General features: G+C 37.5%; 2 protein-coding genes across 2 annotated transcripts; both read left to right on the top strand.

The window, feature by feature from the left end:
* The first annotated feature begins 3,656 nt into the window (after nt 1-3,656).
* On the top strand, nt 3,657-8,773 carry LOC142242579 (uncharacterized). The gene is made up of 3 exons (XM_075314144.1): nt 3,657-5,726; nt 5,786-5,932; nt 5,993-8,773. Exons 1-3 carry the CDS (start codon nt 3,657-3,659, stop codon nt 8,771-8,773), a joined length of 4,998 nt encoding a protein of 1,665 aa, XP_075170259.1.
* A 7,191-nt stretch (nt 8,774-15,964) lies between these two features.
* LOC142242578 (uncharacterized) lies at nt 15,965-25,455 on the top strand. Its single transcript, XM_075314143.1, has 3 exons — nt 15,965-16,011; nt 16,227-16,316; nt 24,301-25,455. Exon 3 carries the CDS (start codon nt 24,305-24,307, stop codon nt 25,382-25,384), a length of 1,080 nt encoding a protein of 359 aa, XP_075170258.1. The 5' UTR covers nt 15,965-16,011; nt 16,227-16,316; nt 24,301-24,304; the 3' UTR covers nt 25,385-25,455.
* Nucleotides 25,456-26,358: the final 903 nt, after the last annotated feature.

Consider the following 26,358-nt stretch of genomic DNA (forward strand, 5'->3'; position numbering starts at 1 on the left):
TCAATTTGAATCACGATCACGATGTCAATCGCACTCACGATGTCAGTCACGCCCTCGATTTTAATCACGCTCACGACATTGGTCACACTCACGACTTTGGTCACACTAAACCTTCCAATGTATGGATTGTGTAATAGTTTTTTTTTCATTTAAAATTAATTGATTAAAAAAGTAATATTGAAGCGCTGGTTTTCGGTGCAAAAACCGAGTATAGTGCCGTTCCTTAAACAATAAAACCTTTTATAAAATATTGCTTTGTTTTTTTTTCTAACGAAAATGAGAAATATTGTCGAAAAAGTGTACCATAAAAAATTGGTAGATTAAATAAAATTCTAATTAACGAGTAAAGTAGAAAGTCGGGCCGGGCCGACTACATCATACCCCAAATCACCCCTACTGAATTAGTGAACATTGTAGAGTATCAATGATATAGGTTTGGGGAAAACCACATTTCCAGATTTAATAACATTACTGGGTACATGGGAGTTTTATCATAATCTGATATTAACATAGGAGTATAGTTGATTCTGAACCTACAGAGTTATTTAGTATGCTACTAATATTGAGTCCTTTATTAAAAAAACTGGAAATCGCTCAATTAGTGTGGGTAATAAATTCAAATTTCTGAAAATAGGGTAATAGATTTATGTAATAGCTTTTATTTGAAATTTGAGCAACATACACTGAAAAAACAGTGAACCCACCAGGAAGAAAACTTTGGGTTAATTTTAGAAAATTTTGAATATTTGTAGAAAATTTTAACTAAACAGTATTACAAACGTTGGCATCACGTCGATGTCATACAAATAAGTAAATATTTGTCGACAAATTCAAGAAAATTTATTAGACATAACTAAGTTTTTTCACTTGTTAAGGAAAATTTTGTAGTTTGAAGGAAAAACGTGGAGTTCAAAATTGCAAGAATGTCTTTAGTGACATACGAAGTTCATGATGGACGCATTTTTGGTAAAGTTTACAAATTTAAAGAAATTCTGAACTATTTTGTGGAAGACAGGAATTTAGTTAATCGTTATGCTTTATTTGAGTATATTTTTTTCCTCGGTTATAGTTAATTTAACTAACGTGCACAAAAAATTATTAGAGTAAAGGAAACTTCCTTCAAACATAATAATACCATGAACTAAAATAAAGTTAAATTGGCTTTAGTGAAATAGAGAGTTCACTTTTTTTTGAGTGTAGGTTAATAAATAAGAGTATTATGGTCAAATTTGGGAAAATCGATCGATGCATTTATATGGGAGCTATATCCATATATTGGTTGATACCACAGAGGGTTGCCTTGTGCTAAATTAGAGTAAGATCGGGTATTAGATAAGGCTACTATGGTTAGAAATAAAGTTACAAGGGGTACATTTTTCAAAAGCGGTCATATCTAAATATGACCCGATTTGGATTATATTTTGCAGGTTTTGTTGATATTACAGGAGATTACCTTGTGCCAACTTTGAGTAAGATCGGTTAATAAATGAGGCCACAATGGTCAACAATAAGGTTATAAGGGGCAAATTTTGAAAATTGGGCGCTACATATATATGGCAGCTATATCCAAATCTGCACCGATTTGGATGATATTTTGCACATAGAGTCAGTGGATTACATTGTGACAAATTTGACGCCGATCGGTTAGTAAATGAGCGCAATCCCCCATTTATCGAAATCGGGCGATACATATACATATATGGGAGCTATATCTAAATTCAATAGCGTTCGTCCTTGTGCCAATAAAGAGCCACATACCAAATTTAATCAAAATCGGTTAATAATTGCGACCGGAATCCTGCGAACAACAAATACATGGACGGACGGACCACAAGGGCTAGATCAACTCAGGAGGTGATTCTGAGTCGATCGGTATATATGTATTTTAATTTCCATTAAGTTAGCATAGAAAAATATTTTAGTTCATTCGTACTAAGAAGTATTCAACCTTTCAATTAAGCCAACTGCCTAAACATTTGAGAATAACAATTCGAAAATTACCAAGAAGTATTTATTTTTGTCATTACAAATAAGTCATTATAACTCACCGCAATGTAATGCAACGTGTAATGACTGCTTTACTCCTGGTAATGCCAATTCTAATGAGATGTGGTTGCCTAGCTTTTGCTGGGTATATATATTATTTATCGTCAAATTAGCATTTCTACAGTCGTGAATGTGCGTAAATTCTTCACAAAATTTTTCGTGCATTTGTAACAATTCTCTGTCGCGAGTGTGAGCGTCCAGAACAATTTTCGTGCGTGAGTTTTGGAAAATAAATTCCTTCGTGAGTGTGCGTGAGCAAAAAATTTCTTTCGTGAGTGTGAGCGGCTCGAATATTTTTCATGCGTGAGCGTGCGTGAGCAAAAATTTTCTTTCGTGAGTGTGCGTGAGCGTGAATGCCTCGAATTTTTTTCGTGCGTGAGTGTGCGTGAGTATAATTTTTCTATCGTGAGTGTGCGTGAGCGTGATTATTTAAAATAAATTCATTCGTGAGTGTTCGTGAGTGTGAGCGGTTCGAAAATTTTTCGTGCGTGAGTGTGCGTGAGTAAGATTTTTCCGTCGTGAGTGTGCGTGAGCGTGAGTAAAATATTACTCACGTGCACACCTCTACTCCAAAGGCTCTGTTGGTCGTATTACTATTGTAAACAAACATCAATCGTCACTGCAGTCAACGTTTGAATTACATACCTACGTATGATCAGTGATACACACACGTATATACATACATATTTTTTTTGAGCTGTGTTTCTTTGGTTTATTTGTTAACCCTCACGGGGCCGCGAGTCGTAAATATTTTGAGGAAAATTATAAAAATTTTTGAAATTGAGTTTTTTGGGTTTTCGTGTTGTATGACCCATTAGCGTTACGCGCATTAGTAAAAATTATCGGTTTGGTCACTGTGCACCCTACAGGCGGTCCGGTACGATCGTATAATTTTTATTTTATCGTATATATTACGTATATATATTTTTATTTCTATATTTTTTATTATTTGTGATTTTTAATTTTTTTTGGGGAGATTATCTGTCGTGGAAGTGTAGAGGTGTATTTTACAGTCCGTACACCCTACATGTGGTCTTACAGACATTTTTTTTTTATAATTTCTTATAAGTTGTTGAATTTTTTTTGATTATTTGGTTTTCGTGTGTGAAGTTTTGATACAAATTGGCGGCAGTCAGTATTCTTCGGTACACTGAGCGTAATTTTCGTAAATTCATTCTTACACTGAGAGAAATAGTTTGAAAATTTTAGTAGAATTTTGAGATTTTTTGAATTCAACTTGAATAATTTGCCTATTTTTTGTACAAGGGGAAAATATTTTGTGATTCGGTACACTGAACGAAAATTAATTGTTTCTACACTGAGAGAAAAATAGTCCAATATTTTACAAATTGTTTGAAATTTTTGATTTTAAGTTTTGAAGTGGTTGTTTTACGAACAATTGTTTACACTTCAAGAAATTTTGTGGTAATTTTGGTGCAGTGTGAGAATTTGATACACTGAAAGAAAAATTTTGTAAATTTTTGTTTTTGCATTTTTGGGCATTTTGTGCAAATTTATTGATTTTTCGGCCAGTTTTCGCTGTCGATAAGTGCGTGTTCACATACTTTACGAGTTTTTGTGAATTTTTGTGACGCTAAATTATTTTCAATATGCCAGTTAATACATTCGCGCGATTCATTAGAGCCGCTGATGCGGTTGTGAAGTTTGGGACACGGGTTAGCTCTTTGAAGGAGGAGAATTTAGATGTTTATTCTCTAAGGGCTCAGGTCGAAGAGGCGAAATCACTCTGGGAGAAAGTGAAAGAGAGGTATGAGGAGTGTTTAGACGATCTTCAGGAAGATTCAGATAAGGGAAAGGTAGAATCTGCTGACGGCAAGTATGAGGCAACTTATGATGCCTATATTAGTATTGTTTCCTCTATCGAAAGGAAAATAGACGGTCTGAAAGCCGTTCATAGGGCGTCAACTCCTATACTGCAGGCCGATGTGGCGGATATTTCTGCTCGTTCTGGTAATGTGGATGTATCGGGAAATTCTCTTTTGTTAGGTGTTGACCATGGTGCGGTCCATAGTTTGGCTTTACCACCATGCGATATTGAGGTTTTCGATGGTGACTTTCAGTCTTGGCCAACATTTAGGGATTTGTTTACTGCTGTTTATGTAAAAAATTCCCGTCTGAGTGATATTGAGCGCTTGTGTCATTTGCTCAAAAAGACTAGTGGCGACGCCCGTGAAGTTGTAAGAAGATTTCCTCTCACTGATAGGAGTTTCGAGTTAGCTTGGAGGACGTTAAAGGAAACTTATGACAACTTGAGAATTTTAGTCAGCAATCAGTTGAAGCTTCTTTTTGACCTTCCGGTCTTAGACACCGAGACAAGTTCTGGGTTGAAGAACTTGCAGCGTGGTATAAATGCATGTATTTCGGCGATGGCTGTGAATAACGTTCCTACGAACGATTGGGATCCGATTTTGATATATTTGTGTGTGCAACGTCTACCGAAGATTAGTGTTACTTTGTGGGAACAGGGTATAAGTGATAAGTCTGCGTTGTCGTCTTGGGTGGACATGGATCGTTTTCTTACGGAAAGGATTCAGACACTCACGTGTCTGCGCGATTTGAAGGGTATCGATGCTTCGAGGAGAACTGATGGCAGGAAACTGCGAACGCATTTTACGAATGCAGCTCCGAAATCTTCGCCATCTAGGTCGCGTAATTCGCAATACACTTCTCATTCTTCTAGAGATTCCGTCGATAAGATGTGTGTTCTTTGTCCACGACAGAGCCATCATCTTCGTGTTTGTCCGAAATTTAGGAATCTTTCTGTGAATGATCGGTTGACTGCTGTGAAACGGTACCGCTGTTGTTTCAATTGTCTATCTCGTAGACATGACGTTAACAACTGTGCTACATCTCGCAGTTGTGAGAAGTGTCAAGGAAGGCATCATACTTTGCTTCATCGCGATTCTTCCCATTCTACGAATGTGGCGACTACGTCTTCGACGGTTTCGGCCGCTCGTCCTACGGATTCTAGCGGTTTGATTGACCCGCAGCCTTCCACTTCGTCTGGAATCGTGTCTGGCACTTCGGCCAGGCAAGTATTTCATGTTTCCCAGAACAGGTCGGTACTATTAGGGACGGCTATGGTGAACATCGTTCATCAGGGTATGACGTACCCAGCTCGGGCTCTTATTGACCCAGCATCGGAAGCCTCCTTTATTACCGAAAAAATGCAAAAGTTGCTTAGGATTTCGATAACGAGTGCGACGTCTTCGATATCGGGCGTGAATCAATCGGTTTCGATAACTTCTCGAGGTATTTGCCCTCTGAGTATAGGGTCACCCATAGATGGATCGGTCTTGGTAGAGGCGACTGCGTTGGTCCTGCCTAGGATTTCTGGGAATTTACCGTCTTTCCAAGTGAGTCGGAATTATATGTCACGTTTGCCAAATTTGCGTTTAGCTGATCCTAATCTGTTCGATAGTCGTCCGGTTGATCTATTGTTGGGGGCAGACGTGTATCCCAGAATTATATTACAGGGGGTTCGGTCTGGTATTTTAGGGTCGTTGATTGCTCAACAGACAGTCTTCGGCTGGCTCATTACTGGTTCAATTCCCACTTCTAATGTGACGGTTTTTTCAACGACTGTTGAATTTATGGAAGAAGATAGTCTTGACAAGACTCTTCTTCGGTTTTGGGAATTAGAGGACTTACCAAGACGGGCAATTTGTTCTCCCGCAGATACATTTTGTGAGGAAAATTTTAAGAATACCACATATAGGGATTCCGATGGAAGATACGTAGTGACTCTTCCGATAAAAAATTGACGTCCAAACTTCGAGTTGTCTTTAATGCTTCGCATAAGACCTCAAATGGTAAAAGTCTGAACGACATTCTTTATGTGGGACCCACATTACAATTGGGATTGGTTCATTTGATTTTGAGGTGGAGATTTTTCAAATACGTTTTTAATTGCGACATCACACAGATGTACCGCCAAATTAGGGTAAATTCGGCCCATACTTCTCTGCAGCGAATTGTCTTTAGGGACTCCCCACAAAAAGATGTACAAGACTATGAGCTGCAGACCGTGACATTTGGAGTGAATTGTGCTCCCTATTTAGCTATACGGACGTTATTGCAATTGGCCGATGACTCCGAAGATGACTATCCCCACGCGGCACATATTCTACGAAGGTGCATGTACGTGGATGATGTTTTGACAGGATACCATGACGTGGATACTGCTGTTGAATCTAGGGACCAATTGATTAGAGTACTATCATCGGCAAAGTTCGAACTGAGGAAGTGGACTTCTAATGAGCTAGCCATTTTAGAATCGCTTCCGGCTGACCATTTGGTTGACGCCAAATTACTGGAGTTTGTTGAGGCCAGTAGGTCGAAACCGTTGGGCATTAGGTGGAATGCGCAGTTAGACTTGTTTTATTTTGAGATGAAACCGATTGAGCAAAAATCTCGGTTTACGAAGAGAGAGGTTTTATCGGCTATAGCTAGGCTATTTGACCCTGTTGGCTGGCTGGGGCCAGTTATTATAGTGGCGAAGATAATTATGCAACAGGTTTGGTTGGATAAGATAGGATGGGACGAGTCTCTTCCGTTACAAACTGAGCGACAATGGCGAAAGTTTGTCGAGACCTATCAGGATGTGAATCACGTTCGTATTCCTCGATGGGTCAATTACTCCACAGACTGTGAGGTAGAATTACATGTTTTTTCCGACGCCTCGGAAAAAGCATACGCGGGGGTAGTATATGTTCGTGTGGTTACGCCGCAGGGACATATCTTCACCCATTTGCTATCTTGTAAGACTAAGGTAGCCCCCATCAAATCTATATCTTTGCCACGTTTGGAGCTTTGTGGGGCAGTTTTGGCCTCAGAACTTTACAAGTCTATAGCCAGGGAGTTAGATATTGAATTTCGACGTGTTTATTGTTGGACGGATTCTACGATCGTCCGCTCTTGGCTTCGAAAGACGCCATCTACGTGGTCTACTTTCGTTGCGAATCGCGTATGTAGGATTCAGGAGAATACTGGGGGACAGAATTGGTACCATGTTCGTTCTGAGGACAATCCGGCCGACTTGGGAAGTCGCGGAGTGTCGCCTGCAGAGTTGGCAGTTTCAACGCTTTGGTGGCATGGACCAGAGTGGCTGTGCTCAGCTAGTTCTCAGTGGGATATTAGTGATTTGACCCCTCTTGAGACTGACGTTGAGGTACGGGCGGTCAAGACTCACGCATCGTTTTTTACGAACTATGAGGACATTTTAGAGGGATTTTCTTCGTTAGATAGGGCTCTACGAGTCATCGCGTATATATTTAGGTTTTATCAAAGGACCCATTATTCACATGCTAGTCGAAATGTGTATCACGACACGACGTTGACGGCAACCGAATTAAAGGCAGTGAGATTACGTCTAGCTGTTCTTTCTCAAAGGGCTCATTATCCAGATGAGTACGGTTGTTTGATGGAAAAGAAACCGTTAGGTTCCAGGAGTTCGTTGTTGTCATTGAATCCATTCCTGGATGAGGAGGGGGTTATGAGGTTGAATGGTCGTTTGAGTAGGTGTCCTACCCTTTCGTATAGTGAGCGACATCCAATTATAGTGCCGTATAATAGTAGATTCGCTAGGTTACTGGTGAAATATGTTCACGACATATCTATTCACGGAGGAAACCAGTTGGTTCTACGTCTTATTCGGATTGAGTATTGGATTCCTCGTTTAACATCTTTGATTAGATCGACTATTAACCGGTGTAAACGGTGTCTGTTGGATAGGAAGAAGTCTTGTACGCAGATCATGGCGGCTCTCCCACCGGAGAGAACTGTACTTACCAGACCGTTTACTACGACTGGCGTTGATTTTGCGGGGCCTTTCGAAATTAAGTCATTTATAGGGCGCGCATGTAAGATAACAAAGGGTTATGTTTGCGTTTTTGTATGCTTTTCGACGAAGGCCATACACTTGGAAGCCACATCGGACTTGTCTACGACAACATTTCTGGCTGCCTTTCACAGATTTATATCTCGGCGTGGTTGTCCCAAGACCATTTTTTCGGATAATGGTACAAATTTTGTAGGCGCTTCACGCGAAATGGAAAAAGAATTGAGAAGTGTTCTTAAGGAGGGACGTGATAAGGTGTGTTCCGCATACCAGTTTCAGCAGCTTTCCTGGCAGTTTATCCCTGCCGGGGCGCCACATATGGGTGGTCTCTGGGAAGCTGCTGTCAAAAGCTTCAAGACGCATTTTAGGAAACATGCATCTGGATTCAAATATACATTTGAAGAGTTTTCGACTGTTCTTTCGAGAATTGAGGCTTGTTTAAATTCTAGGCCGTTGTGCCCGATGAGTGAAAGTTCTCAAGAGTTGGTGGCACTTACGCCTGGCCATTTTTTGGTAGGATCTCCGATCCTGGCGCCTCCTGAACAGTTAGAGGAGGAATCCCCACTTCATTTGGTACATCGATTCAGGAAAATGAAGGCGCTGTCGCAACAGTTCTGCTTACGGTGGAAAGAGGAATATTTGAAATGCTTACAGAAAAGATATAAATGGAAATTTCCGCAGCGTGATATCGAAGTAGGGGACTTGGTAGTAATTCGTGATGAACAATTGCCTCCTACATCGTGGAAGTTAGGTCGTGTGGATGACGTCCACCCGGGATCTGACGGTCGCGTTAGAGTTGCTGACGTGAGAACGGCAAACGGTGTTGTAAGACGACCGGTGGTAAAATTGGTCATACTGACCGAATAGTTTTCGATCGATCATATAGTAAGCGTCATCTTTCTTTTCGCAGTACAATGGAAAATATGAGGGAAATTGTTAAGACTCTCCCTGACTACGAGGATGACGTCCCGATGTCCGATGAGGAAAAAGAGATTTTAGAAAATAATGTTGCACCGGTTCTTCGCGAGCCGTTACCAGCCATCGAGCAGGTCCCTGACGTCGGGATGACCCCAGTCGTCGCCTCTTCACAAGGGGTAGTACCGACGCAGAAAGTTGTCCCTCCGTCGGGGGCTGATACGGCTCCCGCTGACGTATCCGCAACCAACGTAGCCAAACCATCGTCATCCCCTACGGGGACTGCCCAAAAGAATTCAGGTGCGAATAAAAGAGTGCACTCGAATGTCTGTGTGTTGTGTAGGCGAAGTCACAATCTCAGGTCGTGTCGCAAATTTTTGAACATGCGTTTGGAGCAACGATTGCGCACTGTAGTGTTGCATCGGGTATGTTCAAACTGTCTGGGCAGGTCTCACATGCGATCGACCTGCAATAGTCGCGAGAGGTGCCGCGAATGTGGAGATAGCCACCATACGCTGCTACATGCATTTGACCAGCAACAACGTCCTTCCGCTCAAACCTTGTCGACGAGAAAGTCCAAGTCAAGTTCGTCCGTTAACTCGTCCGCGTACTGTATCACGAATACCGCTCCCATATCTGGTCCGATGTTGGTTCTACAACCAACCGTCACGCTTGGTCCCACTATAGTCCTCTTGCTTGTCTTGTCCGATCGTCGAATTCCTGTCCGAGCTGTCCTCGACCCGTGTGCGGGGTATAGTATGATTTGTAGTAGTTTAGCTCTCAGCCTACGGCTTGTCTCAGCGATGACGTCGCATGACGCATTTTGTCCGCTTGTTGCTGTCTCCCGACACAATGCAGAAAGTAAATTGGTTTTTTCTGCCCGGGTAACAGACCTGACCCGTGTTGTCACCCCATCGTCGTCGGCTCCAGATACGATACGGGAACATTTCGAGTGTCTCCAGCTGGCCGACCCAAGGTTTTACCGTCCTTCCGGGGTGGGGTTGGTTCTAGGGCCCGATGTCTACGCACGGGTTCTAAAGACACTAATATTTTCGAGTCCTGGATTCCCATTGGCGCAGCTAACGATGTTTGGCTGGATAGTGTCAGGTCAATGCCAACCATAAGTGTCGTAGGTCATCCTGGCCAATAACCCAGACACTTCAGACCCTCCGGGTCAACGGCTCTACGAGCATTTAGTTAAGAATTCATGAAGTTTGAAAAAATTTAAAGAACTAATAAAAAAAAAATTGCTCAATTTGAAAATGATACTGACAACGCATTTTATATTTATTTTGATATCAATATATTGTACATATGTAATATTCTATGAATTAATGAATTTCAATTACAACATAGCTGGATGTTGCAAGGCGGGCGGAATGTTTAAGTTCAAATTCGTATGGTCAAAATTTATTCGTTAGATGGGGACTTAAAATATTGTAAAATGATAATTTCCCCCTCGTTAGAAAATGTACCCTAAGCTCTGGATGCAGCTCTGTGCTTTCAGCACAATTCGTTACATTTCTCTAACGAGTCGCGCCATCACTGTCTTGCGGCGTCTAAGCTTTTGTTATTATTGGTTACTGGATTACGTCCGTCCAACGATTGTTTTGTTAAAAAAGGTAAATAATAATCTCCCAAAAATTCAATAAAATTACGTTTTATTGAAACATCATTGAAAAGAAAAACTAAATCCCTTGTGTTTTTATTTATTTTATTTTTCGGTGCTACGCATTCACTGTTCTCAGAATTTTATTTCTATAGAAAAATTTTTAAAAATTTTATTTCTATAGAAAAATTTCTCAATTTTTTTTTCGTAATAAAAATTTTTAAAAATTTTATTTCTGTAAAACATTTTCTCAAAAGTTTATTTCTATAGAAATTTTTTGTCAAAATTTTATTTCAAAATGTTATTTCTATATATTTGGTAAAAAATTTATATCTAAAGAAAATTTGGTCAAACATTTTTTTTCGATAGAAAATTGTCTGCGGAGAATCAGGTCTGTCTGCGGACAAATTTTTGTGATTAAGGTATGGGTCGTAGCGTAGTCAATTCGACTTAAAATTGGGCACATTTAAACATTTTTACTATGTACGCCAAATTTGGTTGAAATCGGTTATGATTTATATATAGCTCCTATATGACAATTCATATCAGCCACCCTGTACAAAATTGTTTTATATGTTTACTTAAGTTCATCCTGCTTGGTTTCTATGGGCTTGCCATTGCCTAAATTCTGATATCGCTAGACTTTTCCGAATTTCTTGTCTCTTAAGCTTTCACGGAAACAGGTGCTCAGCTTCGCTAAAATAATTCCAGGTCTTCATCAGATACGAGCTGTCCACTCATTGGACATACTGATTATGCTATATTTTGTTTTTTGTGCAAAATTGTTGTGTTAGCTTTTTTTTCAGTGCATTTTTTGGAATATTTGTCTTCACTTCGATCTTTTTTTGTCTCCATTGCAATTAATTGCCACCGAACGTGGTCAATGGAAATGGTAAACAAATGATGCATTTTTTTATTTTGTTTTTACATTCAATTGACAGTGAAAAAAAATCACAAAAAAGCTACAAAATCTGTCCCGAGAAAAAAATCACATGAACCAAAATGAAAACATCAGAAAGGAAGAAAAAAAAAATCGGCAAAATTGTCCAACAAAAGAGGGATGCAAGGAAAACAGTTTCACTTGTGAAAATTTTTTCCTCTGGTATTGTAAATTGAAATCGAACTCATTCCACGTTACAGAGGCCAAAACTAGATCTGTTCATAAATTGAGTTCATGTTCATGTATTTACAATTTCACATTTGCTTGCGTTGTTGTTTTTGCTATTTTTGTTTTTTAGATGACAATAAAATTGGCCAATAGCTAGGCTCTTATTGAGTGTATATATGTGGAGGAAGAGATCGAATTTTTTAAACCTCTCAAATTCCACAATACAAAAAGAAAACTAGAGTCAGGTAGAACTGCTTAGTATGAGAGATAAACTAGGGGATCACTAAAAGTGTGGCTGATATGTATTGCAACCAACTTCAGATAAACAGCTCGTCGGATAAAATTGTCTATAGAAATAAAATGTTGACAAAATTTTCTATAGAAACAAAATTTTGAAAAAATTTTCTATAGAAATAAAATTTTAACAAAAGTTTCTATCGAAATAAAATTTTGACCAAATTTTCTATTGAAATAAAACAGAAGAAAAGTTTTGACAAAATTATCTGTAGAAAACAAATTAACAAAATATTTTATAGAAATAAAAGTTTGAGAAAATTTTCTGTTGAAATAAAATTTTGACAAAAGTTTGTATGGATTTAAAATTATGACAATATTTTCAAAGAAATAAAATTTTGACAAAATATTTTATAGAAATACAATTTAACAACATTTTCGATAGAAATAAAATTTGGACAATATTTTATATAGAAATAAAATTTTTACAAAATTTTATTGTGAAAAAATTTTGACAAAATTTTCTATAGAAATAAAATTTGAGTAAATTTTCTATAGAAATTAAATTTTGACAAAATTATCCATAGAAATAAAATTTTTACAAAATTTCCTATGGAATTAAAATTTTGAAAACTTTTCTATAGAAATGAAATTTTGACAAAATTTTCTAAAGAAATGAAATTTTGACAAAATATTCTATGGAAATAAAATTTTGACCAAATTTTCAAAAAAAAAAATTTTTGACAAAATTTTTGAACGAAATGAAATTTTGACAAAATTTTCTATAGAAATAAAATTTTGACAACATTTTCTATAGAATTAAAATATTGACAAAATTTTCTATAGAAATAAAATTTTGACAAAATTTACTATATAAATCAAATGTTGACGGTATTTCATACAGAAATAAAATTTTGACAAAATTTTCTACAGAAATAAAATTTTGACAAAATTTTCTATAGAAATAAATTTTTGACAAAATTTTTGAACGAAATGAAATTTTGACAAAATTTTCTATAGAAATAAAATGTTGACAACATTTTCTATAGAATTAAAATATTGACAAAATCTTCTATAGAAATAAAATTTTGACAAAATTTACTATATAAATCAAATGTTGACGATACTTCATACAGAAATAAAATTTTGACACAATTTTCTACAGAAATATTTTTTTTTACAAAATTTAGCATAGAAATAAAATTTTGACAAAATTTTCCATAGAAATAAAACTGTGAAAAAATTTTCTACAGAACTAAAATTTTTACAAAATTTCCTATAGAAATAAAATTTTAACAACATTTTCTATAGAAATAAATTTTTGACAAAATTTTCTATAGAAATAAATTTTTGACAAAATTTTCTATAGAAATAAAATTTTGACAAAATTTTCTATAGAAATCAAATGTTGACGATATTTCATACAGAAATAAAATTTTGACAAAATTTTCTACAGAAATAAAATTTTGACAAAATTTTCTACAGAAATAAAATTTTGACACAATTTTCTATAGAAATATTTTTTTTTACAAAATTTAGCATAGAAATAAAATGTTGACAAAATTTTCTATAGAAATAAAACTTTGAAAAAATTTTCTATAGAAATAATATTTTTACAAAATTTCCCATGGAAATAAAATTTTAACAATATTTTCTATAGAAATAAAATTTTGACAAAATTTTCTATAGAAACTAAATTTTGACAAAATTTTCTATATAAATTAAATTTTGACAAAATTTTCTGTAGTAATAAAATTTTGACAAAATTTTCAATATAAATTAAGTTTTGACAAAGTTTTCTGTAGAAAAAAATTTACAAAATTTTCTATAGTAATAAAATTTTGACAAAATTTTCCGTAGAAAAAAAATTAACAAAATATTTCTATAAAATATTAAAAGTTTGAGAAAATTTTCTGTAGAAAAAAAAATGTTGGCAAAAGTTTGTATAAAATTAGTATTATCAATAGAAATAAAATTTTGACAAAATGTTTTATAGAAATAAAATTTGAGTAAATTTTCTATAGAAATTAAATTTTGACAAAATTTTCTATAGAAATAAAATTTTTACAAAACTTCCTATGGAATTAAAATTTTGACAAACTTTTCTATAGAAAAAAAATTTTGACAAAATTTTCTATACAAATGAAATTTTGACAAAATTTTCTACAGAAATAAAATTTTGACCAAATTTTCTATAGAAATAAAATATTGACAACATTTTCTAGAGAAAAGAAATGTTGACAAAATTTTCTATAGAAATTAAATTTTGACAACATTTTCTATAGAATTAAAATATTGACAAAATTTTCTACAGAAATACAATTTTGACAAAATTTACTATAGAAATCAAATGTTGACGATATTTCATACAGAAATAAAATTTTGACACAATTTTCTACAGAAATAATTTTTTTTACAAAATTTAGCATAGAAATAAAATTTTGACAAAATTTTCTATAGAAATAAAACTGTGAAAAAATTGTCTACAGAAATAAAATTTTTACAAAATTTCCTATAGAAATAAAATTTTAACAACATTTTCTATAGAAATAAATTTTTGACAAAATTTTCTATAGAAATAAAATTTTGACAAAATTTTCTATAGAAATCAAATGCTGACGATATTTCATACAGAATTGAAATAGTGACAAAATTTTCTATAGAAATAAAATTTTGACAAAATTTTCTATAGAAATCAAATGTTGACGATATTTCATACAGAAATAAAATTTTGACAAAATTTTCTATAGGTATAAAACTTTGAAAAAATTTTCGATAGAAATAAAATTTTTACAAAATTTCCTAGGGAGGTAAAATATTGACAAAATTTTCTGTAGAAATGAAATTTTGACAACATTATCTATAGAAATAAAATTTTGACAAAATTTTCTAAAGAAATAAAACGTTGAAAAAAAATTTCTATAGAAATAAAATTTTTACAAAATTTTCTATAGAAATCAAATATTAACAAAATTTTCTATAGAAATGAAATTTTGACAACATTTTCTATAGAAATAAAATTTTGACAAAATTTTCTATAGAAACAAAATATTGACGATATTTCATACAGAAATAAAATTTTGACAAAATTTTCTATAGAAATCAAATGTTGACGATATTTCATACAGAAATAAAATTTTGACAAAATTTTCTACAGAAATAAAATTTTGACCCAATTTTCTATAGAAATAATTTTTTTTACAAAATTTAGCATAGAAATAAAATGTTGACAAAATTTTCTATAGAAATTAAACTCTGAAAAAATTTTCTATAGAAATAAAATTTTTACAAAATTTTCTATAGAAATAAAATTTTTACAAAATTTTCTGTAGAAAAAAAATTAACAAAATATTTTATAGAAATAAAAGTTTGAGAAAATTTTCTGTAGAAAAAAAATTTTGGCAAAAGTTTGTTTAAAATTAATATTATCAATAGAAATAAATTTTTAACAATATTTTCTATAGAAATAAAATTTTGACAAAATTTTCTATAGAAATTAAATTTTGACAAAATTTTCTATATTAATTAAATTTTGACAAAGTTTTCTTTAAAAAATGATTAACAAAATTTTCTATAGAAATAAAATTTTGACAAAATTTTCTGTAGTAATAAAATTTTGACAAAATTTTCTATAGAAATAAAATTTTTACAAAATTTTCTGTAGAAAAAAAATTAACAAAATATTTTATAGAAATAAAAGTTTGAGAAAATTTTCTGTAGAAAAAAAAATTTTGGCAAAAGTTTGTATAAAATTAATATTATCAATAGAAATAAAATTTTGACAAAATGTTTTATAGAAATAAAATTTTGACAACATTTTCTATAGAAATAAGTTTTTTACAAAATTTTGTATAGAAATAAAATTTTGAAAAAATTTTCTATAGAAATTAAAATTTGACAAAATTTTCAATAGAAATAAAATTTTGAAAATTTTTTCAAAAATAAAAAATTTTTACAAAATTTCCAATTTAATTAAAATTTTAACAAAATTTTCTATAGAAATCAAATATTGTTTAAGTTCGAGTAAAGATTAATTGGACTTAATAGTGTTCGTTAGAATTTGTATACTACTTTTTGGTACATCCCTGCCAGAGTAGAAATGTCATAATTTGAATATTAATTTATCTTGTCAAAAGCCCCGCCTTCCGCCATCTTGGTTGAGAGCATCTCTCACTTTACTTGTTATCGATAAGCCAATTGGTGCGGTTGCAAATTTATCCATATCGTTGGAAATTATAGGTAATATTGTTTACCATTAATTATAATAGAAAACACCTTAATAAAACCTTCTGCTCTTGTTATATATTGAAAATATTAAACTATCGTGTTTTTATTTTTCCCTATATTTCCATACTTTTCGCATTCGGCGAACATTTTGGTCCTTCGAACCGGATAATTGGACTTCGGAGTGGAAGAATTGGTTTAACCGGTGTTTTTCTTGGTTTTTGTTATAGACACAGTCCACCTGACCTGGTCATCAATTTCACCTTAAACTCAAACCAATCAGTTCATCATCCTCAACATCTGTTTCATCGTTTTATAAGGTAAGTGCAGTGCATTTTCCCTTATAAAGTGAGTTCGCGGTCGGTGCAACAACAAATATAGTGGTCGTCCGTCCATTTAAAGAAAAAAAAAGGTTGTTTTACAACGCTACGCGATCGGTTTTTATTATAAATATTCCTAAAAGTGGTGTACAAGTTCAGTGATATCAGTGAATATTAGTGTTTTTTTATTTAAAGTGGTTTATTTGCCTTTATTTGCGTGAAAATATCGTTTTTCATTGTTTTTAAGTAAATTTTCATTTGCCGACGGCAAAACGCATTCAAGGTTTTTGTTTTTGTATTTCCATTTTGACGTCTGTGCAAATAATTTCGGAGAGAAATAACTTAAAGTACATTTTTTCACCACTTTCGTACACTAATATTCACTATACACATATATCACTCTCTTTGTTTCGTATATTCACCACTTTTTCGCGTTTTCTGTGCTGAAATTTCATTTGTTAATTATTGTTTCGTTCATTTGCATACATTTGAGAACATACAAAAGCTTTTATTTTGTTTTGTTCTCATCAGTGTTGCGCTCTTAGTCGATTGCTATAGTATAGTGACTAATCGGGCACATCTCGTACTATCGTGTTATCGGATATCGATCATCATTTGAATTCTTAAGGGGGCTATACACTACGTGTAATTCCCACATTAGAATTCAAGTTGAATTCAAAGGTTTGAATATTTCCCGGTTGGAATCGGGGCTTGAATTAAAACTCGGTATATTTTGAAACTTTTACGCTCTCACACTGAGAGAAATTATTCGATCATTCAAATATTTGGTAAATTTTGAATATTTATTGGACAGGTATTTATTATTATTGATTTATTTATACCTTTGTTTATTATTATTATTATTATAATTTTTCTTGTGTCAAGCGTTCGGGGGTAATATTTTGTGCACCCTACATTCAGTATTTTCGGTTTCTGGGAACGTTTGATCTTTTGTCGGATTTTCGCGAGTTGTGGACTCGAATTAATCTTTGTAACTCGAGTTACTTTTGCGTATTTTGCTATTTTTATTGAACGGAACCTTGTCTGAGTTTGGTAATTTTATTGGCCGTTGCTTCTTGGCTATATTGTAATTTCGTATTTGGTTACATTCTTCAATTTGGTAGTTGAACGTAAAGTTAGAATGTCTGTATCTCCCTTTGATCGCTTTATTCGCGTTTCGGACGCTCTTATTAAATTCCACGCCCATTTTAATGCCATGAAAGATGAGGAGTTAGACGTCTATAGCCTCGAGATTCGAAGTGAGGAATTGGGGAAGTTGTGGACAAAGGTTCAGGATTGCTTTGAGGAATGCGTGGCTAGTTTACAGGGTGCCGGAACAACGCAAACGAGCGATATTGAATCGGTGGACGGGAAATATGACGCGTCCCATCAGGCTTATATGAATTGTTTGTCCGCGATAAATCGAAAATTGGGCCAGTTTCGTCGGTCACGTAGATCATCGATCACTTCGTCTGCGTCTTCGGTCGTTGCAGCATCGAGACGGAGTATCGGGTCTCATAAATCGACTCAAGGATTCTAGACTGGCCTACATTCCGGGATTTGTTTCAAGCAGTTTATGTTAACAATTCAAGATTAACGGACGTCGAGCGTTTGTGTCATCTTGTGCGGAAGACCAGTGGCGAAGCTAGGGAAATTGTCTCGAAGTTTCCGCTGACACATCGAAGTTTTGCCCTCGCGTGGAAGGCCCTCGTTGATGCATACGACAATAAGCGGGTTCTAGTTCACAATCAACTTAAGTCTCTCTTTGCAATTTCGGCAGTATCGGTAGAGACAAGTGCGGGTTTGAAATCGATTCAACGTGGAATCAATGGCTGTCTTTCGGCATTGAATACGTACGAAGTTTCGACCGATAATTGGGACCAGATACTCGTTTTTATTTGCCTTCAACGTTTGCCGCGGCTCACACAGACTCTTTGGGAGCAGAGTGTTAGGGACAAATCAGCCCTTTCGTCGTGGGCGGATTTAGACGCTTTTTTGTCCGAAAGGGTTCGTACGTTGATGTGTTTGCATGATTTGCGGGAAGACACGTCTTCGAAGCGTTCTCAGGAAAAGAAGGTAAAAGCGCATTTTACCAATGCGTCTTCTTCTAAATCGTCGCGTGCTTCGTCGGAATCTAAGTGCGTTATTTGTCCTAAATCGCTTCGGATCCTTGAGTCGATTTATGAGACCCGATACTCCGTCTCGATGCTGCAACGACCGAAGACGCAGACGAAGTGATCGATGATCTACGTGACCGACGAAACTGGCCCAATTTTCGATTTATCGCGGACAAACAATTCATATAAGCCTGATGGGACGCGTCATATTTCCCGTCCACCGATTCAATATCGCTCGTTTGCGTTGTTCCGGCACCCTGTAAACTAGCCACGCATTCCTCATAGCAATCCTGAACCTTTGTCCACAACTTCCCCAATTCCTCACTTCGAATCTCGAGGCTATAGACGTCTAACTCCTCATCTTTCATGGCATTAAAATGGGCGTGGAATTTAATAAGAGCGTCCGAAACGCGAATAAAGCGATCAAAGGGAGATACAGACATTCTAACTTTACGTTCAACTACCAAATTGAAGAATGTAACCAAATACGAAATTACAATATAGCCAAGAAGCAACGGCCAATAAAATTACCAAACTCAGACAAGGTTCCGTTCAATAAAAATAGCAAAATACGCAAAAGTAACTCGAGTTACAAAGATTAATTCGAGTCCACAACTCGCGAAAATCCGACAAAAGATCAAACGTTCCCAGAAACCGAAAATACTGAATGTAGGGTGCACAAAATATTACCCCCGAACGCTTGACACAAGAAAAATTATAATAATAATAATAATAAACAAAGGTATAAATAAATCAATAATAATAAATACCTGTCCAATAAATATTCAAAATTTACCAAATATTTGAATGATCGAATAATTTCTCTCAGTGTGAGAGCGTAAAAGTTTCAAAATATACCGAGTTTTAATTCAAGCCCCGATTCCAACCGGGAAATATTCAAACCTTTGAATTCAACTTGAATTCTAATGTGGGAATTACACGTAGTGTATAGCCCCCTTAAGAATTCAAATGATGATCGATATCCGATAACACGATAGTACGAGATGTGCCCGATTAGTCACTATACTATAGCAATCGACTAAGAGCGCAACACTGATGAGAACAAAACAAAATAAAAGCTTTTGTATGTTCTCAAATGTATGCAAATGAACGAAACAATAATTAACAAATGAAATTTCAGCACAGAAAACGCGAAAAAGTGGTGAATATACGAAACAAAGAGAGTGATATATGTGTATAGTGAATATTAGTGTACGAAAGTGGTGAAAATATGTACTTTAAGTTATTTCTCTCCGAAATTATTTGCACAGACGTCAATGGCTGTCTTTTGGCATTGAATACGTACGAAGTTTCGACCGATAATTGGGACCAGATACTCGTTTTTATTTGCCTTCAACGTTTGCCGCGGCTCACACAGACTCTTTGGGAGCAGAGTGTTAGGGACAAATCAGCCCTTTCGTCGTGGGCGGATTTAGACGCTTTTTTGTCCGAAAGGGTTCGTACGTTGATGTGTTTGCATGATTTGCAGGAAGACACGTCTTCGAAGCGTTCTCAGGAAAAGAAGGTAAAAGCGCATTTTACCAATGCGTCTTCTTCTAAATCGTCGCGTGCTTCGTCGGAATCTAAGTGCGTTATTTGTCCTAAACATAATCATAGACTTTCGGCTTGCGTTAAATTTGGTAAACTCTCGGTATCGGAACGTTACATAGTGGTAAAACGTAACCGGTTGTGCTTGAATTGCTTAATGAAAGGTCATGAGATGAAGGATTGTCCAAGACAATATTCGTGTGCAAAATGTAATTCGAGACATCATTCGCTATTGCATCGCGATTCTACGCCGTCTAATAGCGCGACTTCGGCGACGGGTTCGACCAACACCTTGTCGAGTTCAGCGGCTAGTTTTCAACCGAGAACTATGCCTTCGGTTGATCAGCCGCAACCTTCTACCTCGTCGGCGTGCCTACCTCGCCAGGCATTTCATACGACGCAAAATAGGGCCGTGCTTTTGGGAACTGCGATGATTAATATCATGCACGATGGGGTTTCATATCCGGCACGCGCTTTGATTGACCCCGCTTCAGAATCTTCGTTTCTGACGGAACGCTTTCGAAATCGGGTGAAACTACCGGTTCACGCGGCTAATGTTACAATTTCGGGGGTAAATAGCGCAATTTCGGCCAAATCGAGTAAAATGTGTAATTTGAAAATCGGATCTCCACTCAACGCGTCGGTTTTGTTGGAAACTATGGCTATAGTGCTCCAATCTATATCCGGGAATTTACCTTCCTTTACGGTGTCGCAGGAAGTTTTGTCTCAGATTCCGGATATTCGCTTAGCTGATCCGAATCTTTTCGTGTCGAGACCGGTCGATATTCTACTAGGCGCTGACTTGTACCCGAGAATACTATTAGAAGGTTGCCGGCAGATTGCGGCTCAATCATTGATAGCACAGAACAGTGTTTTCGGCTGGCTAGTAACGGGTCCGATTTCTACATCGCAAATTCAAACATTTACTACGACTATAGCGGTTGATGAAGAGGAAAATTTAGATAGAACACTTTTACGGTTTTGGGAGTTGGAGGAAACACCACGTAAAGGGGTTTTGTCCCCCTCCGATAAGTTCTGTGAGGAAAATTACGTTCGGACAACGCGCAGAGATTCGGAAGGTAGATATATAGTTACACTTCCGCTAAAGGAAGAGCTCGGTCCTCGTGGATATTTGGGTGAGTCCCGAACAACTGCTTTGAGGCAATTTTATCGTAATGAATCGTCATTATCGAAAAGGCCGGACGTGAAATCAGTTTATGATAGTGTTGTTAAAGAATATTTGCATTTGGATCACATGAGGCCAGTATCCGCCATTTCTGCAAGTGATACACTTTCGTGTTATCTTCCACATCATCCTGTCATTAACCTCGAGAAGAAGACTTCCAAACTTCGCGTCGTATTTAATGCGTCTAATAAAACGTCCAACGGGAATAGTCTTAACGATATCCTTCACGTAGGTCCCACTTTGCAGCAGGACTTAGTCCTTCTTATTGTGCGATGGCGACTATTTAAATACGTGTTCAACTGCGATATTACACAGATGTATAGGCAGATTCGAGTGGACTCTTCTCATGCTCCGTTGCAGAGAATTGTTTTTAGGGATTCTCCGACAAGGACAGTCCAGGACTATGAACTACAAACGGTGACCTTCGGTGTAAACTGTGCACCATATCTCGCGATACGGACACTGTTACAGTTAGCTGAAGACACTGAGGAGGAGTTTCCACTCGCGGCCGATATATTACGTAAATGTATGTACGTTGATGACGTTTTGACCGGAACTCATGACCTTGAAACTGCGATAATGGCTCGGGATCAATTAATCGCGGCGCTTGCGACGGCTAAATTTGAACTGCGGAAATGGACATCGAATTATAGAGAAATTTTAGATTCACTACCGCCGGAATATTTGGTTGATGCTCAATTGCTGGCATTTGTCGAGGCTAGCAATTCGAAACCATTGGGTGTGAGATGGAATGCTCAATTGGATGCATTCTACTTCGCGGTCGAGCCTATAGCAAAAAGGTGTGGATACACTAAACGGGAAGTGTTGTCGGCTATCGCGAAATTATTCGACCCTGTCGGTTGGTTAGGTCCAGTGATAATTGTGGCAAAGATTATCATGCAGAAGGTTTGGCTTGATCGCGTCGGCTGGGATGAAATACTGCCTTCGGCAACGGCATCCGAGTGGGAAAAATTTGTAGATAGTTATCCGGATGTCAATTCGATAAATATTCCTCGGTGGATTCGTTACACACCGTGCACTTCGGCCGAGCTTCACGTATTTTCAGATGCCTCGGCTAAGGCATACGCGGGGGTAGTATATATTCGAGTTTTGGCCCCAAATGGCGAGATTGTCGTTAATTTGCTATCGTGCAAGACGAAAGTTGCTCCGTTGAAATCGGTTTCTTTGCCTCGTTTGGAGCTTTGCGGCGCTGTTTTAGCGTCCGAACTCGCAAGAACGGTCATTCGAGAAATCGGTATTGATTTTGGTCGAATTTATTGTTGGACGGATTCGACTATTGTACTAGCCTGGTTAAAGAAAACGCCTTCGGCTTGGACAACATTTGTCGCGAATAGGGTATGTCGCATTCAGGAGAACGTCGGTGGTACGAATTGGTATCATGTGAGGTCGGAGGATAATCCTGCTGATCTTGGCAGCCGCGGTGTGTCCCCTTCGGATTTGGCCGCCTCTCGACTTTGGTGGCATGGGCCTCAGTGGCTATCGTGTAGTCAATCGGAATGGCCGGTTCGTGACACTTCCTCTTTTGACACCGACGTAGAAATTCGGTCTGTGAAGGCACATGCTTCTTTCGTTAATTCATACGAGGATGTTCTCGATAGATTTTCTTCTCTGGATAGAGCGCTGCGTGTTATCTCATATGTTATGAGATTCTTTTATCGGACGCATCCCGCTCATAGGCGTGATTGTAGCTATGCGGATCACAGTTTATCATCGTCTGAGATTAGGGCAACTAAAAGTCGCTTGATAGTGCTTGCTCAAAAAATGAATTATGGTAATGAATATAAGGACTTGATGGATAGGTCTTCGTTAGGTACTGGCAGTTCACTTGTTTCTTTGAACCCGTTCCTTGATGAAATGGGTGTAATGCGGATGTATGGTCGTTTGAGCCGCTCGCCTATTCTTTCGTATTCGGAGCGGCACCCTATAATTTTGCCCTACAGCTGTCGATTCACGAAGCTTTTGGTGGAATTTGTTCATTTGATTTCCATTCATGGAGGAAATCAGTTGATGTTGCGTATTCTTCGTATAGAATACTGGATACCTCGGGTGAGGAATCTTATTCGTTCGGTTATACATAGGTGTAAACCATGTCTTTTGGAGAGGAAACGGGTTTGTAGTCAGGTGATGGCTCCTCTTCCTCCGGAAAGAACTGTTCTCGACAGACCTTTTACTACGACTGGCGTAGACTATGCAGGCCCCTTTGAGGTGAAGTCGTTCACCGGACGTTATTGTCGCATAACTAAAGGTTATGTGTGCGTTTTCGTGTGTTTTGCTACTAGGGCGATTCATTTGGAAGCGGTTTCCGACTTGTCGACTGCCGGCTTTCTTGCGGCATTTCATAGGTTTGTTGCTCGTCGGGGTTGTCCTGCGACCATTTTCTCGGACAATGGGACAAATTTTGTCGGTGCGTCGCGTGAGCTTGAACGAAATTTCCGGGATGTAATTAGGGGAAGCAGTGATGTCGTGTCCTCTAAGTTTGCACACCAGGGCCTATCGTGGCGATTTATCCCAGCTGGTGCGCCTCATATGGGAGGCCTTTGGGAAGCTGGGGTGAAGAGTTTTAAGTTGCATTTCAGAAGGCAAATAGGGAATGTTCGTTTCACGTTTGAAGAGTTTTCGACGGTGTTGGCTCGTATTGAGGCTTGTTTGAATTCAAGACCTCTTTGTCCCCAATCGGATAACCCGCAGGAGCTTGACGCTTTGACACCGGGTCATTTTCTTATAGGTGCCCCTCTACTCGCCCCTGCTGAGCCAGTTATAACCGAACAGCCTCTTTCGTTGGTGAATCGGTTTCGTAAGGTACAGGCTCTTGCACAACAGTTTTGTGTACGTTGGAAAGAGGAATATTTGAAGAATCTGCATATGAGATATAAGTGGAAATTTCCTCAGCGCGATGTTATGGTAAATGACCTAGTCGTTATTCGTCATGAACAGCTTCCACCAACTTCTTGGAAATTAGGTCGAGTCGTGTCGGTTCACCCGGGCGTAGATGGTCACATTCGGGTCGCGGATATACGTACGGAGAATGGCGTTGTAAGACGACCTATAGCTAAGTTGGTCTCATTGACCGACACTTCGGCGAACTCTTTGTAATTCGTATATTTTCTCGCAGTATCATGGAAAATACCTCGTGCTTCGCTGACGACTTGGAAAATTTCGAGGTTATTATGGATCAATCGGATGATGATACTGCGTGCCCCCTTGATATGTCGGCGGTCGAACGGGCATTGTTGGAGGAGCCGATGGCGATACCGTCGCCTGCCATTCCGGAGGTTCAGCTATCGCCCCAAGAAATTGAGAGTCCACCTCCGGTAGTTGTGGATGAGCCCGTGGTGGCGCCTGCTGTAGTAGAGGCTACTGATGTTGGTCGAACTCCTGCTCCATTGGTTTGCAGGGTTTGTGGAGGTCGTCACGCATTGCGGCGGTGTCGGAAGTTCCTCTCTCTTTCGATTGAGAAGAGGATACGTATGGTGGTACGACATCGCTATTGCTACAGATGTCTAGCACAGACCCACCAGTCGAAGGATTGTCCTAGCCGGCGTAGGTGCCCCAGTTGCTCCGGGGACCACAATGTTTTGTTACACGCTGCGGCTGTGGCGCCTCGAATTGAACATGGGAGCTCGAGGTCTGCTCAGCGGATTCGTAGTGGGAGCCATACGAATCGTCCGTCCGATCTTGCTGTGGCACGGTCATATTCCGATTTTGGCGGCGTCGGAGTTCTGCCTCTGCAGAATGTCGTTACTCTGGCGCCCAGCCTCGTAGTCCGCGTGTCCCCCCATGGTGTGTCCGTTCCGGTCCGTGCAGTAATCGACAACTGCGCGCGCCAAAGCCAAATCTGTCGTTCTATGGTCGAGAACTTAGGGCTACCGGTTACAAATATTGAGGGGGTCCAATTTTGCCGGTTGACAGTATCGTCCGCTTATGATCCAGAGCAGCGACTGACGTTTACTGCTCGTGTGCACGATCTAGGTCGTGTGTTGACCCCCGCCGAAGCCGTGCCAGAACGGATCAAGGAATCCTTTTTGGGATTACCTTTGGCAGATCCGCAATTTTACCGAGTGGGACGGGTTGCGATCGTTTTTGGTCCTGAGGTGTATGGGCGAATCATAACACATAGGGTGTATACGTCGCCCGGTCTCCCGGTGGCTCATTATACAATCTTCGGTTGGGTTCTGTCCGGGTTGTGTAACTGCTAGGGTAAATGCGCGAGAGCCCCCCTTTTGGGTTCTAACGGCCCCCTTTTGGCCATCGTTTTATTGTATCTCTTCGCGAGAGCCCCTTTTGACCCATCGATATATTGTCGCGAGAGCCCCCCTTTTGGGTTCTACCAGGTCCCCTTCTGACCTTACGTAATTATTTTTATTAGTTTTTTTTTGTAATCTAGTCTTAGGTTGAATTTGGAAAGATAAATGAATTAATAAATTGGATTTATGGTAAATGAACTGAAGGAAACTCACTTTGCACTGCACTTAGCCTCATTTTGTATTTTAAGTTTAGTTTTAGTTACAACATACCTTGATGTTGCAAGGCGGCCGGCAATGTTTAAGTTCGAGTAAAGATTAATTGGACTTAATAGTGTTCGTTAGAATTTGTATACTACTTTTTGGTACATCCCTGCCAGAGTAGAAATGTCATAATTTGAATATTAATTTATCTTGTCAAAAGCCCCGCCTTCCGCCATCTTGGTTGAGAGCATCTCTCACTTTACTTGTTATCGATAAGCCAATTGGTGCGGTTGCAAATTTATCCATATCGTTGGAAATTATAGGTATTATTGTTTACCATTAATTATAATAGAAAACACCTTAATAAAACCTTCTGCTCTTGTTATATATTGAAAATATTAAACTATCGTGTTTTTATTTTTCCCTATATTTCCATACTTTTCGCATTCGGCGAACAAATATTAACAAAATTTTCTATAGAAATGAAATTTTGACAACATTTTCTATAGAAATAAAATTTTGACAAAATTTTCTATAGAAACAAAATATTGACGATATTTCATACAGAAATAAAATTTTGACAAAATTTTCTATAGAAACCAAATGTTGACGATAGAAATAAAATTGTGACAAAATTTTCTACAGAAATAAAATTTTGACACAATTTTCTATAGAAATAATTTTTTTTTACAAAATTTTAGCATAGAAATAAAATGTTGACAAAA

The sequence above is a fragment of the Haematobia irritans genome, unplaced genomic scaffold (assembly GCF_050003625.1).
Source record: "Haematobia irritans isolate KBUSLIRL unplaced genomic scaffold, ASM5000362v1 scaffold_55, whole genome shotgun sequence".
Taxonomy (NCBI): Eukaryota; Metazoa; Arthropoda; class Insecta; order Diptera; family Muscidae; genus Haematobia; species Haematobia irritans.

Coding starts and splice junctions, on each gene's coding strand:
- LOC142242579 (XM_075314144.1), top strand. CDS start 3,657: ATGCCAGTTAATACATTCGCGCGATTCATTAGAGCCGCTGATGCGGTT. Junction 5,727..5,785: donor TAGAGGACTTACCAAGACGG/GCAATTTGTTCT, acceptor TACCACATATAG/GGATTCCGATGGAAGATACG. Junction 5,933..5,992: donor CCACATTACAATTGGGATTG/GTTCATTTGATT, acceptor GACATCACACAG/ATGTACCGCCAAATTAGGGT.
- LOC142242578 (XM_075314143.1), top strand. CDS start 24,305: ATGGAAAATACCTCGTGCTTCGCTGACGACTTGGAAAATTTCGAGGTT.